This window comes from Galleria mellonella, unplaced genomic scaffold, assembly GCF_026898425.1.
Source record: "Galleria mellonella isolate WM207_F2 unplaced genomic scaffold, CSIRO_AGI_GalMel_v1 utg63, whole genome shotgun sequence".
Taxonomy (NCBI): domain Eukaryota; kingdom Metazoa; phylum Arthropoda; class Insecta; order Lepidoptera; family Pyralidae; genus Galleria; species Galleria mellonella.
In genome coordinates, this window is record NW_026442130.1 from 14,491,868 (window position 1) to 14,510,137 (window position 18,270).

The following is an 18,270-nucleotide window of genomic DNA, read 5'->3' on the forward strand; positions in this document are numbered from 1 at the left end:
ACAGCTTAGTATTAGTTGTGTAATTTGTTTGAAACGATATATATATATATATATATATATATATATAAAAATTACACTTTTTTTATACAACTTAGAATGGCAAACAAGCTGACGGCCCACCTGATGGAAAGTGGTAACCGTCGCCTATAGACATGAGCAGTACCATGGACATAATAGAGTATACTGTTTCGCCCATGATACCCCCCATGCGTTGTCATTCCTGAGGACTCAGGTGAACATTTGGCGGTCAGGAAGCTTTGTGCCCGGTGGTTACCTCATAATTTGACCGAGGCTCAAAAACTCCGTCGTGTTGATTGGTGCCGTGAAATTCATGAAAGATTAAACGGAGGTAACTCAAATTCTGTGTTTGACATAGTTACGGGAGACGAAAGCTGGATTTCCTGTTCTGATCCCGAAACTAAAAGACAGTCAGGTCAGTGGGTGTTTCCTTCCAAGGAGTTGCCAACTAAAGTGAAGAGAGGTAGAAGCGTGGGAAAAAAGATGGTGGCCTCGTTCTTTGAAAGGACAGGTCATTACGCGACAATTGTTTTAGAGGGTCGAAAAACAGTCACTGCAGAGTGGTACAGTGACAATTGTTTGCCATGTGTTTTGGAAAAAGTGCGTGGGAAACGACCTCACAGTAGGATCCTCCTTCACCACGACAATGCTTCGTCGCACACCGCCGGGCAAACGATCGATTATTTGGCGACCTCAGACGTAGAACTACTGGGTCGTCCGCCTTATAGCCCCGACTTCGCACTTTGCGATTTTTATTTATTCCGAAAAATAAAAGAAAAACTTCGAGGAAAACGTTTAATGGACGCTGAAGAAGCTGTGGCTACGTTTTAGAAGGCTGTCGAAGAGATCCCTAAGGACGAGTGGACAACGTGCTTTTCTCTGTGGTTCTACCGGATGCAGCGATGTATTGACGTGAATGGACACTACTTTAAAAAGATAAAATAAAGGTAAAAACTTGCAAATTTAATCAGTTTTTGATTTTCTAAGGACTTTCAGTTTGACCCTCGTATTGTCTCTTGAAGAAATGGATGTTAAAAAGTTAGAAGAACTTCATGTAGTTTCGGGTAGTTTAAAAAATTATGGTATTGTAAGTCAACATGATGATCAGGTGGTTCTTTTTTTGCCTGTGCTATCGGTATACACCGGCGGGGCACCCGTGAGGGATGAAGCCGGCGAGCTGCCCGCGCCGGCCGCGACGAGTGTGCAGTGGCTGGTGTGGCTGGTGTGGCTGGTGTGGCTGGTGTGGCTGGTGTGCGTGGTGTAGGTGGTGTACCTGGTGTAGGTGGTGCGCGTGCGGGCGGCAGGAGGGCGGCAGGTGGTGCGGCTGCAGCGCGGGCGGCGGCGGCTGGCCGCGCAGCGCGCGCCGCACCAGCCACATGGCGAGCGCGAACTGCTCGCGCGACAGCTTGCCGGCGCCGCCCGTGTCGCACAGCGCCCTGCCGGCCCAAACACCACTCTCACTACCGCGCTCTACCACGCCAACAACGGGTCATCTTATGAGTGGTCACGATCAAAATATATCGGACACTCAAATCAGAAACCAGCCCACGTTTATACATACGCACTTTGTCATCATTACATCAATCATCAATTGCCCACTGCTAAACATAGACCTTCCCCATACAAAAAGGTTCTGTGTATAGTTGCCACGTTTGGCATACTGGCCAACAATCACAGTTAGACTTTGGAGATATTTTAAAATGGATCCTGCTACCCATCCCTCGACCATTAGATTCCCTTAGCCGCCTCTTACGATACCCACAGAAAAGGAAGAGTGTCTCATTTTATACCATCCCAGTATATATATTTAGTGACTTGTTTTGACAATCATTATTCTATGATAGTAAAACTTAAGCCTCCGCTATGCAACGACAACAAGGCAGAATGAAAAAGAAATAAAAAAGCACACATGGGCACAAACTAGCGCCATATTCAGCACACCTCCACTCTCGCAGTTTTGACGGCGGAACGTAGCGACTACATTCCTCGTATTTTCGACCGCCAATACCTACCAACACGAGCAGTTATCGCACACCTTCTGCCGAGTGTCATACATAGAAATGTACGATACGCTATTACCAATTTACCAAAAATCCACGCGGCGTCATACATTAGGGCAAGAGAAATAACAACCCTATATCTAACCATCTGATCTACTAGTCCTAAACAATAGCCCCCTTGGGCTGTATTGTGGAACTTTTATGGTTTTTGTTTGTTTTTTTTTTATGAATGGTAATGTAATAGCATCGTGTCCCCGATGACGAAGAAAAAATTGGCGGAGCGAAAAAATTTTTAATAGATGGCGATACTAGTTGCGATTTACTAATAATGCTTCCGTAAATCTTAGAAAACAAACAAAATCATTTATAAAATATGTATACTTTTATTTTAAAAATCTCCTAAAAACGTAAAAATTAATAAAATAGATTCTTAAACTAAATCTCATTAGTTATATTAAAATTCAAATATTGTTTTTTTTACCAGGAAACTATTGTGCTTCGATCTAATTAGCATTGTTTAGTTAACGACGTCGTGCTACAAGTTTGTGCACATCATTTCACAGATGGCGCTGTTTCTATTTAATGCACTACTAAATCTGTTTTACCGTTCACCCGAAATTCTAGATACAGCATTGCCAGATTGAGTATTTTTATCGCATTATGGATAAAAATTAATTGTTCGCGAAACTGTAAAAACATTCTTGGTAAAATGTTTGAAAAGAAGTCAAAAGCTTTAGTGAAGTTTGCTTATTTTTTTTTTTACATTTGTGGTATCTATCAATCAGACAGCATATAATTAGTATAGTATTTTGTTGTCGTTCTCTTAGTGGTTACTTGGCAAAATGTAGAGAAATTGACAGATGTAGAGATTTGAAGAAAAAAATATTTAATATTTGAGTAAAAATTTATTGTTTTAATAGCAACCCTGCGGCTGGAGATCTACCTACATTGTGTTCACATGTTATTATATTGTGATTAATAAGTTTTTTGATACTAGATAGTAATCAGGGTTTGATGATGGTCCTGGAAGGTGGCCATAGGAACTCCGTAATTAAACGACGCAACCCCGTCGAGTTTGGGCTCGTTTAATTCGTCTTCACGAGTACTTTGATACTAGATGGTGACCAGGGTCTGATGATAGAGCTGCAAGGTGGCCATAGGAACTCCGTAATTGAACGACGCTACCCCATCAAGTTTGGGCTCGTTTAACTCGTCTTGATGAGTATTTTGATACTAAATACTAATCAGAGTCTGATGATGGAGCTGCAAGGTGGCAATAGGAACTACGTAATTAAACGACGCAACCCCATCGAGTGTGGGCTCATTTAATTCGCCTTGACGAGTAATTTAATACTAGATGGTAACCATGGTCTGATGATGGTACTGGAAGGTAGCCATAGGAATTCCATAATTAAACGACGCAACCCCATCGGATATGGGCTCGTTTAACTCGTCTTGACGAGTACTTTGATATTAAATGATAACCAAGGTCTGATGATGGAATTGCAAGGTGGCCATAGGAACTCCGTAATTAAATGATACAACCCCATCGAATTTGAGTTCGTTCTCGATCGTTTCTATTGTTCACTTACGCAACTAACAGTCATCGGTAAATTATTAGCCGAAGCTGTCGAGCGGCTAGGAAAACAGCGGTATCTAGCGCACATGTGAGCAACTAAAAATTAAGCCGGAGAATAAGCCGGCTTAGAGCTTTTCACTTGTTTGTTCAAGATGATGTATCTGTACTAGTATAGTATTATATTATCTGTGGTAATAGTAACCCCACCTATGCTAACGCTATACGCTGATGGGGAACCAATCTCTCACTGGTTATGACAGATAAGAACGAAAAAGTAGGTCAACTGATCCATCGCGATAAACACGGTAGTTTCGAGGAGAGACCGCGGGGAAGTGAACTGAGGGTGGGTGTGATAGATGTGTGCGTCGTACCATATGTGCGCGAGCGTGTGTTGCGGCAGGCCAGTCTGCAGGAAGGTGTCCTTGATCTCGGCGCCCGACACGAAGCCGTCACGGTCGGCGTCGGCCGCCGCGAACTGCGCGTCCGCCTGCGCCAGCTCGGCCGCTGTCACCACCCACGTCACACCGCCGCCAGCACCGCCGCCCGCCAGCGACGACGACACCGGCGCCGTCTGGGTAGGCGGCTGCCGATTCAAATATAATTTGAATGTTTTAGTTCCACAATCTTGAAACATATCGAAATTTAGGTACTATCGTTGTTATTTATCAATATAACTTCTGAATAGTCAACTGGTTTACCTCTAAAGGAGCATTTCAAAATTCGAACATCTATAGGAGGATTCAAGATCAAAACCCTTATTCTTAGATTCATTAGAAAAGCAGGTCAACTTTTTCATACAGTTTTGCGTGATAATTAGTTATGAGTGATTCCTTTATAACTTCTATATCTATTTTGTTTTATAAATTCTGCACCTTTGGCGACGGTTACCACTTTCCATCAGGTGGGCCGTCAGCTTGATTGCTGTTCTAAGTTGCATAAAAAAAAAACAGTTAAACAGTACATGAATTGAATTAAGTATATAGTAAAAAATATGGCAACTTACACTAGAAAGATCGAGCAGACCCTCGAGCAGCGTGGCGTTGGAGGGCGGCGGTTGCGGTTGCGGTTGCGGTTGCGGTTGCGAGACGGGCGCGTGTGGGCGGGGCGGCGGGCGCGGCTGCGGCGAGGGCGGCCGCGAGGGCGGGCGGGACGGCGGACGCGACGGCGGCCGCGCCGGCCGGCTGCGCAGCTCGGCCGGCAGCGTGGCCGGCACCAGCCGCGTCTCCAGCGCCTTGTACACCAGGTGCATCGCCTGCGGGGGGCCACCACCGTTACACCACTACCATCAACTATTTGATAGGGCGTGATGACTTTTAAAGCATTTACAGCTAACACATTGTTAAATTTTTGACATAATAGTATATGTCTGGCCCAAGTAACATTCTTTGCTTACAAACCTTGTCTAAAAGTACATAATTGTACATCTAAGCACGAATAAATACGATGCGCACACGTACTCTACAAAAAATAAATCAAGTTTCGGTTTGAAGGGATATGGCAGTGAATTTACAGGCTACAAAGGAGTAACACCTGAGTCCTCAGGAATGGCAAAGCATGGGGGGCATCATGGGCGAAACAGTATACTCTGTTATGTCCATGGTACTGCTCATGTCTATAGGCGACGGTTGCCACTTTCCATCAGGTGGGCCGTCAGCTTGTTTGCCATTCTAAGTTGTATAAAAAAAAGCCATGCAAACACGAACGAGACAGAAGTAGCCAAGCAAACGACTTTTATACAATATCTCCCTCTGGTAAAATGGCATGGGGAGTATCATGGCTGAAATAATATATTCTGTTATGTCCATGGTACTGTCAGCTTGTTTGTCATTCTAAAAATGAATAAAAAAAGTTTTATTTTATCGTTTGTTTTATATTGAAAAAAAAAAATTTGATTGTATGAATTCATTTGTTAATTCTACATGTATCATTAAATAACTCAAAGTGTTTATCTATCTATCTATTATGTTACTCTCAAATCGTAAACTCACCACCATGAACTCGTGCCTATCGAGCATGCCATCTTTGTCCTGGTCGGCCAGGTCCCAGATTCTGCCCAGTATGTCTATCGGTAGAGTGGACTCCACCAACATTCCTTTTACCTAAAATGTTAGAAAAAAGTTGTCAAAGGCGGCATTGTTAAATGGAAACAGCAGTTAAAATACCACCTAATATACAAATTTCTTTTGAAGTCATTAAAAGGTTTCTTCATTGTCCGCAACACGCAAATGGCCCTGTTATTTTTATCGTCTATAAGGTCATTATTAAATAATTAATAATTTAAAAAATTTATTATATTCATTATTTAATTAATTAGTAATTTATTCATATATTATTAATTATAATAAATGAATGTTAATTTAATTATTTACTGTTTTAATTCATTAACTGAATAATTAGTAATAGATTTATTTTTTAATTGCTATCTATCGTATTTAAGAGCTGCGCTCTTGTCGGTGGAGCTCTCGCCACTCACTACGATTTCCAGCGAGCCCCTTCACCTCTTGATACGACACGACACCAACTCCTACCTTGATCTGCCTGATGTAACTATGTCTCGGTCTCCCTCTCCCCCTCCTTTCTTCTATCTTACCTTCTATTATAATGTTCATAAGTTCGTCGTGTCGTATCAAGTGTCCCAACATTTTTCCCCTTCTGTCCTCAATAGTTCTAATAATTTGTCTTTTTTCCTTAACCCTAAGCAGAACCTCCTCAATGCTAATTCTTATTTAATATAATTTTTAATTGCATCACTTAAAAAATATTATATATATATATATATATATATATATATATATATATATATATATATATATATATATATATATATAAAACAAAATACGTACAAAATACGGTCTTATGGCAAAAGCATTATCTTCCAGACAAGTTTTAATTAATTAAATTATTATTGATTTAATTAATTACTAGTTAAATGATATAAAGACCTTGTTGCCGGCTATGAGGCCGTTGCTGGGCTGCAGCGAGTCGAACAGCTGGTTGTACTTGTCGCGCTCGGCCGGCTTGATGCTCCAGTCCACCACCGGCGGCTCCTTGTCCCGCGCCTGCGCCGGCGACGGCGACGGCGCCGCGGGCCGTGCCGGCGGCATCCCGCCGGGAGGCACCTTTGGTATCTCGCCCTGGACATCACGTTGACAAATTACCATTTAGCTTCACATCAAAATGGCACCTTAATTTATATAAAAAAAAAAAAGGAATATGGTACCAAAACGGGAGTAAATCCTAACGATAGAAACAAAACATATAATTACTTCAGAATTGACGAATTCAATCTTCTTTTTTTTAAAAAAAAAAAAGAAAACAGGAATGACTCTATTCATATTTGTTTGTTAGACGTTCTAAGGAAGTTTACTATACTTTCTATACAGTGCCAATTATGAAGTTTTTATATCAGTTTCATAATTAATTTATTTGTATTTTTTTTAAGATAAAAAACTTTCCAATGTCCAATTTCTAGAACCCAGCTCCAAATAGAAGTTATGTCTAAGGGACCAGCCAAAATGTAATGTAATGTAAATCAACATCATTGTCCTACCTTTATCCTAATTATCATTTGGGATCGACGTAATATGTTACCAGCCAAAATGTAACGTAATGTATTGCAATAGATTTTCTTTTGAAACCAAGCAAATATTTCAATTCAAAATTTTTTTTTAAACATTTTAAAGATAGTGTTTATTTTATGTACATTATAATAGAGGTCACAAGATTGGAAAGGTTAAGGACCGACTGTATACGTATAGCGTAAAAAGAGCTCTTAATTTCGTCCGAACACTCGATACCAAAGTCGATGCCATAAAACGTTTATTGAAAAATCGATGTTCAAGAACGGGGACATTTATGGCTCGACCACCGCGAAAATTATACTCTCGCCTAACTCAAAGTTTCAATGACATTTTAATTGAGAGAGAGAGATACATAATTTAATAAATAATTCTATTTTCACACTTGTCATTGTGTATAAAGGGTTTTCTCGATGCAACTAATTCATGCATCTTCTTCCAGCCAGCTTTAGATATAATTGTTATCTCCAGTTACCCTCTTATACATGACGATGGCAGAAATGGTCGTTGGTTGTAAATATAGCGACCGGGGGGAAAGGGATTGTTAATAATGGGGTCTAATAGCCCCATTACTAGCAATATCAGCCCTCTCAGGTTGACCTCCACGCGGTTCCCCCTGGAAACCGTCATGTTTAATTCTTGTCGAATTCATCATGGTAAGCCAACTGACCTGCATTCATTCTCACCTATCATCTTCCACTGGTGCCTCGTCGGTGTATACCGATAGCTCGGACGAGGTTACCATTCTATTTTCACCCATTACAAATATATATATATATATATATAGCAACAAATTGCCATTAATGAAAAAGAAGAAGGGTTCTCACCACTTTGGGCGGCGGCGTCTCCGAGTGTATGTTGCTCATGTTGATGTCCTTGCCGGCCTGCGCCAGCGCGACCAGTTTCAGCGCCACGAACAGGCCCGGCTGCAACACGCGCAAACCACCGCCATATTACAACTATTACATACTGGTACTTGTTGGCACTTGCCAATACATACCTAATAGGACTGAAAGGGGGGGAAAGGGATTGTTAGTAATGAAGACTGAGAATCCTATTGCTAGCAATATAACCAACCAGGTCGATCTCCTCGTTGTATATAAAAAAAAAGAAAAAAAAATTATTTACAAGTCATATGTGACTTGAACCGTGGCATGACGCATTTTTGCATTTCAACTGGCTAAAAAGTCGTCAACGGAATAAAAACAACAATTTGCTATTAAATATTTTTTTTAGTTTAGTATGAAATAATGTATCTGTCTTTTCATTTTTCATGCCTTCTTGAATTTACTGATATTGCTCACAACTCAAGTTACATGTATATTTCTATAACTAATAACGCAACTTAAAATATTTGCAGTCTATTTTGTTATTTAATTCATTATAATTGTTACTTCATTTTCTCGCACTGTACAACTATGTTAAAGTGAATGCTGTGAACACCTATAATAGGCGTGTGCATTAATATTGTATTGTATTTAATGTTTGTTATACCTATATGTTATAATGCAATATGCTGTTGGTGTTCCTTTAAATAAATAAATAAATAAATTATATCATAGAAGAATTATTACCTTTTTATAACACTTCACTATCACTAACTATCATTCATCACAAATAAATAACGTACAGTTACGTATTGAAAACTATTATAACACCATCAACGGGAATTTTGTAAACAATTAAACACTCGCCGCAATGATTCCTACGATTTTGTATTCAATAGAAATATTAGTGATGTCACAGTCGACAAATTACATTGATATCGACAATTTTATCGATATACTTTTGTCGCCAGCAAATAAAGAACAAACGAGAGCCCTACTAATATTATTAGGTGGGGGGAAGGGATCGTTAGTAATGGGGTCTAATAGACCGATTGCTAGCAACAAACCCTATCAGGCCGACCTCCACGCGGTATCGGTAAACGTTGGCGGGGTACCAGTGATGGTTGACAGGTGAGGATGAAGGCAGGTCATTTGGCCCACAGTGACCAAATGAACAAGAATTAACCACTATGGTTTCCAGGGGGGACCGCGTGGAGGTCAACCTGATAGGATGTGTTGCTAGCAATGGGGTAGTTAAATCTCATTACTAAAAATTCCCTCCCCCCCCCTCTCAACTACCCCAACAAGGTAGGTCAACTTATTTGCTATTATAATTTAGACAAATTTTCGAGTTCAGAAATCGACCGAATCCTGTGGTTAGGGGGGAAAGGGATTGTTAGTAATGGAGACTGAGAATCCCATTGCTAGCAATATACCCAACCAGGTCGACCTCCTCGCGGTTCTCCCTGGAAACTATCATGGTTAATTCCAGATGAATTCATCATGATGTGCCAACTGGCCTGTTTTCATTCTCATCGATCACCCTTCACTGGTGCTCCGCCAGCGTATCCCGTTAGCGCAGGCGGGATTACCATACCATTTTCACCAATAAAAAAAAGTCCTGTGTATATCGTGCGTGCGTGGGCGCATCACTAGCGCGCATGGGCGTCACATTATGACGGGCAGATAACGTACTATCATAGCGTTGGTAATTAAACAGTAACATCCGCAGCGAGTCCGCTAAGTCAATACGCATCTCGTTTTGTACTATTTGACACTAAATAATTTACTTTCTATTCATATACATTATTTATACTATATACTCTAATATGTGTTTGCATGGCTGTGTTTCGGTTTGAAAGGTGGGATATGGCAGTGAATGTACGGGATACAGAGGAATAACACCTGAGTCCTCAGGAATGGCAACGCATAGAGGGTATCATGGGCGAAACAGTATACTCTGTTATGTCCATGCTACTGCTCATGTTTATAGGCGACGGTTACCACTTTCCATCAAATAGGTCGTCAGCTTGTTTGTCATTCTAAGTTGTATAAAAATAAAAAAAACTACACTACAAGCCCTCCCTTGCTAACAAGTTGTTAAACTAACCGCTATATGTATTGTTCAAGTGCAATAAAGAATATATATATATATATATATATATATATATATATATATATATATATATATATATATAGATAATTATTTATTAATTGTATTATTTAATAAATACTTTTTTTTATAACACAGGGGCCAAACGAGCATGCGGCTCACCTGATGGTGAGTAACTACCGCCGCCCATGATCACCCGCAACATCAAAGGCATTGCAGATTTACTGCCGGCCTTTTAAAAGGAAATATGCTCGTTTCTTGAAGATTATATTGCACAAAATTTACGACTTTTATTTTTCCGTAAGAGGTGACTAAGGGAATTTAATAATCAAGGCATGATCAGCAGTGTTCCTATTAATATATTACCAAAGCCTAACTGCGGTTGCCAACCCGCGTGCCAAGCGTGGCAACTACTGACAAAACCCAACAAGGGGGAGGCTTATGTCCAGCAGTGGACAATTAAAGGCTGGTATGATGATTAATCAGTATAATATATAAAAACAACGATAACTGTAATATGCATATTTATTTTATACAACTTAGAATGGCAAACAAGCTAAGGGCCCACCTGATGGAAAGTGGTAACCGTTGCCTATAGACATGAGCAGTACCATGGACATAACAGAGTATACTGTTTCGCCCATGATACCCCCCATGCGTTGCCATTCCTGAGGACTCGGGAGTTATTCTTCTGAACGCTGTAAATTCACTGCCATATCCCACCATTCAAACTGAAACACAACTGCTTCACGGTAGAAACACGAATGGGGACAAAGGTACCCAAGCAAACGACTTTTGTACAAAGTCTCCCTGTGGTAAATGTCCATTTGGCTATGACACGAATGCATACCGCATATGCATATTGATGCTAAATGTAATTGCAAATCGGGTGAATGGTCTGTGTTTTGTGTACATGTCTTATATAGCCAGACAATAGTTACGAAAATTGGCCCATGTCCAATTATTCGTATAATAAATATATTTTATTAAATGTTCCTAGTACTAACTCGCGTCACATTCATCATTATTATATATAATGGTGGAAAACTCCATCGTTACATTGAATGCCCAAAAATTATATAAAAGAACAAGTTCACATTAAGTTGATCGTGTCTGGATACCTTTTTAATGTTCATTGCAGAAAAAAAAACATAGCTGTCAAATTTATTTCTTTAACCATTTTTCCTTTAATTTTGAACATGAATTATATCACCTTGATTTAATTCAAAAATAAAAAAAATCATGCAAAGAAGGGTTAACTGTCCACTGGCGAACATAAGCCTCGCCCTTGGGGATTTTGCCAGTAGTTGCCACGCTTGGCAGACGGATTGGCAACAACAGTTAAGCTTTGCTAATGTTTTAAGAGGGACACTGCATGACCTCGGTAACTTAACATCGCAGTATCCGAAGGTTACCATGTTCGATCCCCAGACAATATAAACGTATTCGTACGTATGTGTATATAGATCTGAGTGTTTTATATTCCAAAACAATTTAGGTACGTACATTTATATTATTTTAAACTTTAATGCACAGTAGAATTCTATGTACATATGGCGGACTAAACACCGGACGGTGTTCTCTACCAGTCAACTATTGGGCGAACTGAGAAATAAGTAGGCGGTTTGAATTGAAGGAATACAAAAATTAATAAGTAATAACTAATATAAAACTGTAAGTCTTTTACGGAAGTAATGATTTTTTTTATATGCTTGATTAATTTATAATATAAAATTTCTTCGAGACTTCGAGAAACTTCGAGAGAAATAAAAGAAATAATGTCCTATTGATATTATAAATGCAAAAGTTTGTAATGATGGATGGCTGGGCGGATGTTTGTTTCTCTTTCACGTAAAAAGATTGTACTGAACAGATTTAAATGAAATTTTGTACAGAGATAGGTTATATCCTAAATTAGCACATAGGATAGGACACTTTATGTACTTATTAACCACTCGGGTGAAACCGCAAGACACAGCTAGTCCAGTGTAAGGACTTATTAAATGTACTCAAGTTGAATCATCTCGAGACGGACGTATCTTATTTCAGCCTTAACTATTGTAGGTACTTATTGTCTAGTGTATTAATATAATCAGCTGATGGTTTACTTTTTACATAAATATATTTTTTTTTCTTTTTTTTAATGGGTGATAATGGAAGGTAACCCCGCCCGCGCTATCGGTATACACCGGCGGGGCACCAGTGAAGGATGATAGGTGAGGATGAAGCAGGTCAGTTAGCCCATCGTGACGAATTCAATAATAATTGTTCACGATGGTTTCAATTTGTTAGCAATGGAGATTGACAGCCCTATTGTTAACAATATACCCTATTAGGTCGACCTCCACGTAGTTCCGCCTGAACATCATCGTGTTTAATTCTAGTTGAATTCGTCAGAATGGGCTAACTGACCTGCTTTCATCCTTATCAGGCACCTATCACTGGTGCCCCGCCTTGTATACCGATAGCGCAAGCGGGGTTACCATATCATTATCACCCATTTAAAAAAAAAAGTCACACGCACACTAATGATAGCAGAATGAGAGGGGAAGGGATTGTTAGTAATGTGGACTACCAGTCCCATTGCCAGCAATATACCCTGTCAGGTCGACCTCCACGTGGCCGCCTCTGGGAACCATCGTGCTGAATTCCCGATGTAATTGCACGGCTATTGTTATTGGTCATAGACTAGAACTATTATATATAATTCCGTACCAGTGGCAGACATTATAAATCATAGAATTCATTTGATTATAATAATTGAGAAGTCATGTTTTTATAATCACCACAGAATCATCAATCATCTATCACTGCGCTATATAGCAATTGTAATAATAAAAAACATTTGCATCATAATCTGTATATAATATATAAATATATCTAAAATAAATATATATATTTTTTATACAACTTAGAATGGCAAACAAGCTAAGGGCCCACCTGATGGAAAGTGGTAACCGTCGCCTATAGACATAAGCAGTACTATGGACATAACAGAGTATACTGTTTCGCCCATGATACCCCCCATGCGTTGCCATTCCTGAGGACCCAGGTGTTATTCCTCTGTACCTTGTAAATTCACGCCATATCCCACCCTTCAAACCGAAACACAGCCATGCAAACACAACTGCTTCACGATTGAAACACGAATGGGACAGAGGTACCCAAGCAATCGACTTTTGCAGAGTCTCCCTCTGACTAACTGGCCTGTTTTCATTCTCATCTATCACCCTTCACTGGTGCTCCGCTAGCGTATCCCGTTAGCGCAGGCGGGGTTACCATACCATTTTCATCCATCAAAAAAAAAAGCCTAACTGCCAACCATGCAGGTTGGGCGGAGTGTGGCAACTACTAGCAACACCTCCCCCCGCCCTTATGGTGGAGTCCTATATTAAATAATATGTTATGTAACAGTGGACAGTTAACGTCTGATGACTACTGTAATCACTAATGAGATAGTCAGACATTTGTAAATTTCTGCCGTTGAAAAACGAAACGAAAAATAAAACAAAATTAAAATACCCACATTTTGCTAGGCATTCTAGTACGTCTAATAACGTAATAGAGAGCGCCTTTGAAGGGTAGGATATGGCGTGAATTTTCTGGGTACAGAGGAATAACATCTGAGTCCTCAGGGATGGCAACGCATGGGGGGTATCATGGGCGAAACAGTATACTCTGTTATGTCCACGGTACTATTCATGTCTATAGGCGACGGTTACCACTTTTCATCAGGTGGGCCGTCAGCTTGTTTGCCATTCTAAGTTGTATAAAAAAAGCCTACTACTCCATCACTCGAATTAATTTTGCCTAGCTGTATCCTGCGACATCGTCCGCTTGAATCAGTACACGTAGTATCCAATATACTATGTTAGGATTTAACACATCCTTGTAACAAATTTCATTCAATTCAGTTTAGTACTTTTTGCATGAAACATCTATCCGTCCGTCCGTCCTTACAAACTTTTGCATTTATAATATTAATACACGTAGAATTTATTAATGGTATTTTAATATATAATGTTTTATATATAGCCAACCCGCCTACCAATCGTGGCAACTGCTGACAAAATGTCCCCTTTTTTTTTTGATGGGTGAAAATGGTATGGTAACCCCGCCTGCGCTAACAGGATACGCCGGCGGAGTCAGCTGGCGGTCTATACTAATATTATAAAATGGTAAGATTTGATCGTTTGTTTGTAAATACAATCTCAAAAAATACTCGACTGACTTTAAAAATCCTTTCACCTATAGAAAGACTACATTAACAAGGAGTAATATAGGCTACATATAATTTTCGAAAATTTTATCAACTCGTGCGAAGTCGGGTCAGACCGCGAGTCTCTAATTATATTAATTAATGGTATCATAGTGTAATACTGCTAAGAAAAGACGAAATTGCGAATTATGTCAATATGGTGAGTTTTTCTTTTTTCATAAAAATTAACTAAAGAGCCTAGAAAATAATATGAATCATCAAATCAATCACTACAGGGAGATTGTACAAAAGTCATCTGCTTGGGTATCTCTGTCCCATTCATGTTTCTACCGTAAAGCAGTTATGTTTGCATAGCTGTATTTCAGTTTGAAAGGTGGGATATGGCAGTGAATTTACAAGGTACAGAGGCGAACAACTTAATCCTCAGGAACGGTAATGCACAAAGAGTATCATGGGCAATACAGCATACTCTGTTATGCCATATGTCCATAGCACTGTTCATGTCTATAAACAACAGTTACCACTTCCTATTAGATCAATATTTTTATAACTCCAAAATAATTAATAAAAAATTATACTCACTCTGTCCAAGTAGCCCTTCCCCGTGGGATCGGACAGATCCCAGATCTTGCTGAGTACAACATCGCTAAGTTGGGACTTTTTGAGAAACCTCGCAGCCTCGGGAGCCTGTATGGCCCCAGTGCCATTGGGGTCAACCTGCAAACAATTAGTGTAAGTAGTACAATCATTGATTGATGTGGCCTTCAAATCTTTGAACACTAGAAACTCACACATAAGCAGACAATTATAGTTAAACATGTACAATCAAATAAGCATTCCTTACGCCACTCTGTGGGGATGGCCTATGTCCAGCAGTAGACAGATAAGGGCTGATAATGATGTACAGTCAAAATTCTTGCTAATATCTCCTCACATCAATATGGTTACTGGATGGTATGGTTAAAAAAAATCAAATGAAGTATGTCTAATGTGAAAAAACAAATTATCTTAGTGTCTACAATTTAAAAAAAAAAAATAAGAAGAATATTTCATTATGCAAGTAAACTTAATTACAAGCATTTTTCAATAGTAATTTTTTATGATTCTACTGCCATTTTGGAATGTAATTTCAGCTGAGTCATAGAGAATAATCAATAGATACTGATTACAAAGCAAATATAGTATTAGATCATATTTGGGTATTTATTTTGCATTAATATGGTGGATCATGTATCACCATCAAAGCTATGAAGTTCAAAGATTCCATTATCACCTTAAGCAATGTGTTATAGTATAAAGAACTGGAAAATTAACCTAATCAGATGGTTTTATATTTCTATATACATGCATATACTAGTGATTTATTATATTAATATTTTACTGAACTGAATTAACATAAAATATAATGTAGATTACATATGGAACAATTTTTTTGGAAAAACTGCTGAACATTAACTCAAAAAAATAGGTCTTTATGAAATCTTTTGATTTGACTTAAGTTACTATAAAATATGGTAACAAACTATAATATATAAACAGGCTATATTTCTACTAGAAATAAATTTGTAATTTAGACTTTATTGGAGATATTTCATATAGGTACAAGAAATGCAAAACAAGAAAACTTCCTACCTGATAAAAAATTAAAAATGATGCAGCCAAATTTGGCGATTAAATTTAATGTACATCATCATCATTTCAGTCTTTAACGGCCCACTGCTAAGTCTTCCCCTTGGGGGGTTTATCCAGTAGTTTCCATGCTTTGCAGACAGATTGGCAACCGCAGTTAGGCTTTAGATGTTTTAGGAAGGACACTGCTGCCCATCCTTCGCCCTCCCTAAGTCACCTCTTACAACATACATAGGAAAGGAATAGGTGGCCTATTCTATATCAGGACCATTCGGCCAGTCAGTTTATGTATATACAGAGTTATTAATATCCCAAATTACACTTTTATAACATTAAAAAGTGACCCAAAAAAATTATTAGGACAAACTTCTAAACGATATATACCTATATGTTTACTTATTAAGGAATTTACATAATATTTAGTTACTATTATGGTTCAGTTTCATATTTAGAACAAAAAACAACTATCAATTAAGATAGAAGTAAAATATTTCATAAATAGAAAAAAAAAATATTAATATTTATAAAAAAACATACAATTATTTATCCATTAAAACAGAAACCTAGGTCCTATTGGAAATCTTATTGGGATTAAATAAGTATGAGATATTCAAGAGCACTCACTTCCATAATACTTAGTCACATAAAAAAACCGATAACTTATAATTTTCTATAAAGAAAATAGCCTGCATTAACCATTTACAAATATGAAAAGAAAATTAGAACTAATTACAAACCAAAGAAATTGGTACTCACTTGATGATAATAAGCTTCGTATATAGCACAGTGGGTCCCTGCCACCTGCAACGGTTCAAGCCACATTTTAAGGACTATAATTTCATATAAAATATATTATTACAAACTTATTTTGAATTAATAAAAGGGTGTGACATTTTAACACTGTCCCTGACATTCGGTGTTCGCGCAAAAACCTTCAATAAAATTAATAAATTACGAAAAATATAGATTAATTTTAACACACATTATCACTGCATAATATTTGGGGGCATACTATTATCATTTATTGCACTAAAGATATTAAAAATCGTTAGTATTTAGAATAGCGTATCTACAGTACAACACTTTGGCGTTAAATATTTCAATGAATTAGACACATATACGTTAACTGAAGATCACCAACTATAACTTAATTATTTAACTTCGTTTAATGATAATCCACAAAGTAATCGGCACTATACTACGTATTTAATTTCAATTAGTTCTACCTGAGTAGGAGAGGGCAAGGCAGCCATTTTTCACATCTCCTCGTCGACCAATCAATAGCAGTCAGAGATTATAGACTTTTTGACATACGGTCAAGCTCGAATAAAAGTTGCAATTTTCGTCTATAGTTGTAGAATCAAATACTCGATTATGTTAATTTAAAATCAACAATTATAAATACATTTATTATTAAATAAAACATCCCCAATGATAATACCTATATATCACTCTACAATATCGTAGTGACCTAACAAACAAATCAGTAATTGTAATAATAAAAATATTTAGAAATGGTTATTATTGTATAAAAAGGGCATATTCAGCTATAGCGACAGTTTCTACAGGAACGATTTAACACGCTTATCACCATTTAGCATAAAATACCTCAACTGGCTATGTTAAACACGGGCCAAATATTTCTTACAATTATAGGAAAATATAAAATACAATTTATATATAGATACATTTTAATATAAAAAAAAATGAATTAAACCGCTGCAAACATTTGCATGAGGACTACATGGATGTAAAAACCTTTTCTTTAAAAAAAAATACATTAAATTCTGTCCCGAATTGACAAAGACATCATCTGACAAACACATATATAAATAATAAAAATGGTAACATCTAACTTTTTGAAATAAGTAAGAAGCAATGACTGCTTGTTATTTTTAACGTATTAGTTGTATAATATTGAGCACTGAGTTCTCTCTTTACACCAATGTAATTCTTATGCAAATGTTTGTAGTAATTTACTTATAATTTTAATATTAAGTAAATTTACTATAATATTAAACTATCTTCTTGATGAGATATCATAATCATAATATCTTATATGAGATGACATATATTATGATTTATTTTTAAAGAACTTTTCTCTTGCAAACTTTCAGGCTGTGCAATGAGCTCCCTGCCGAGGTTTTCCTTGAGTGTATTAAGTTTTCTTCGGGGTCGACAACCCCTAGTGTCACAGGCGTGCATAAGCTACAGGTGACCATTTACCATCAGATGGGCTGCATAATTGTCTGCCAGCTTAGTGGTATTAAAAAAAAAAATTAAGATGAGAATAACAGGCTTCAAGAA

The 18,270-nt window shown here is 37.9% G+C and overlaps 1 protein-coding gene across 2 annotated transcripts in view; it reads right to left on the reverse strand.

Annotated features, from left to right (window-relative positions):
• The window catches only part of LOC113523553 (epidermal growth factor receptor substrate 15-like 1), a 41,634-nt gene extending 24,371 nt beyond the window's left edge, over positions 1–17,263 (reverse strand). The window contains exons 1-9 of one of the 2 annotated variants that reach the window (XM_052899747.1): positions 17,190–17,263; positions 16,720–16,764; positions 14,917–15,051; positions 8,003–8,101; positions 6,540–6,731; positions 5,586–5,696; positions 4,601–4,849; positions 3,969–4,180; positions 1,292–1,454 (exon numbers count right to left, since the gene is read on the reverse strand). In XM_052899747.1, the coding sequence (XP_052755707.1) occupies positions 1,292–1,454; positions 3,969–4,180; positions 4,601–4,849; positions 5,586–5,696; positions 6,540–6,731; positions 8,003–8,101; positions 14,917–15,051; positions 16,720–16,764; positions 17,190–17,216 (1,233 nt within the window). In that variant the 5' untranslated portion in view covers positions 17,217–17,263. Of the gene's footprint in view, positions 1–1,291; positions 1,455–3,968; positions 4,181–4,600; positions 4,850–5,585; positions 5,697–6,539; positions 6,732–8,002; positions 8,102–8,749; positions 8,907–14,916; positions 15,052–16,719; positions 16,765–17,189 lie in introns of those variants that run through there. The other variant, XM_052899748.1, reaches the window with a different exon arrangement.
• Between the last annotated feature and the right edge of the window lie 1,007 nt (positions 17,264–18,270).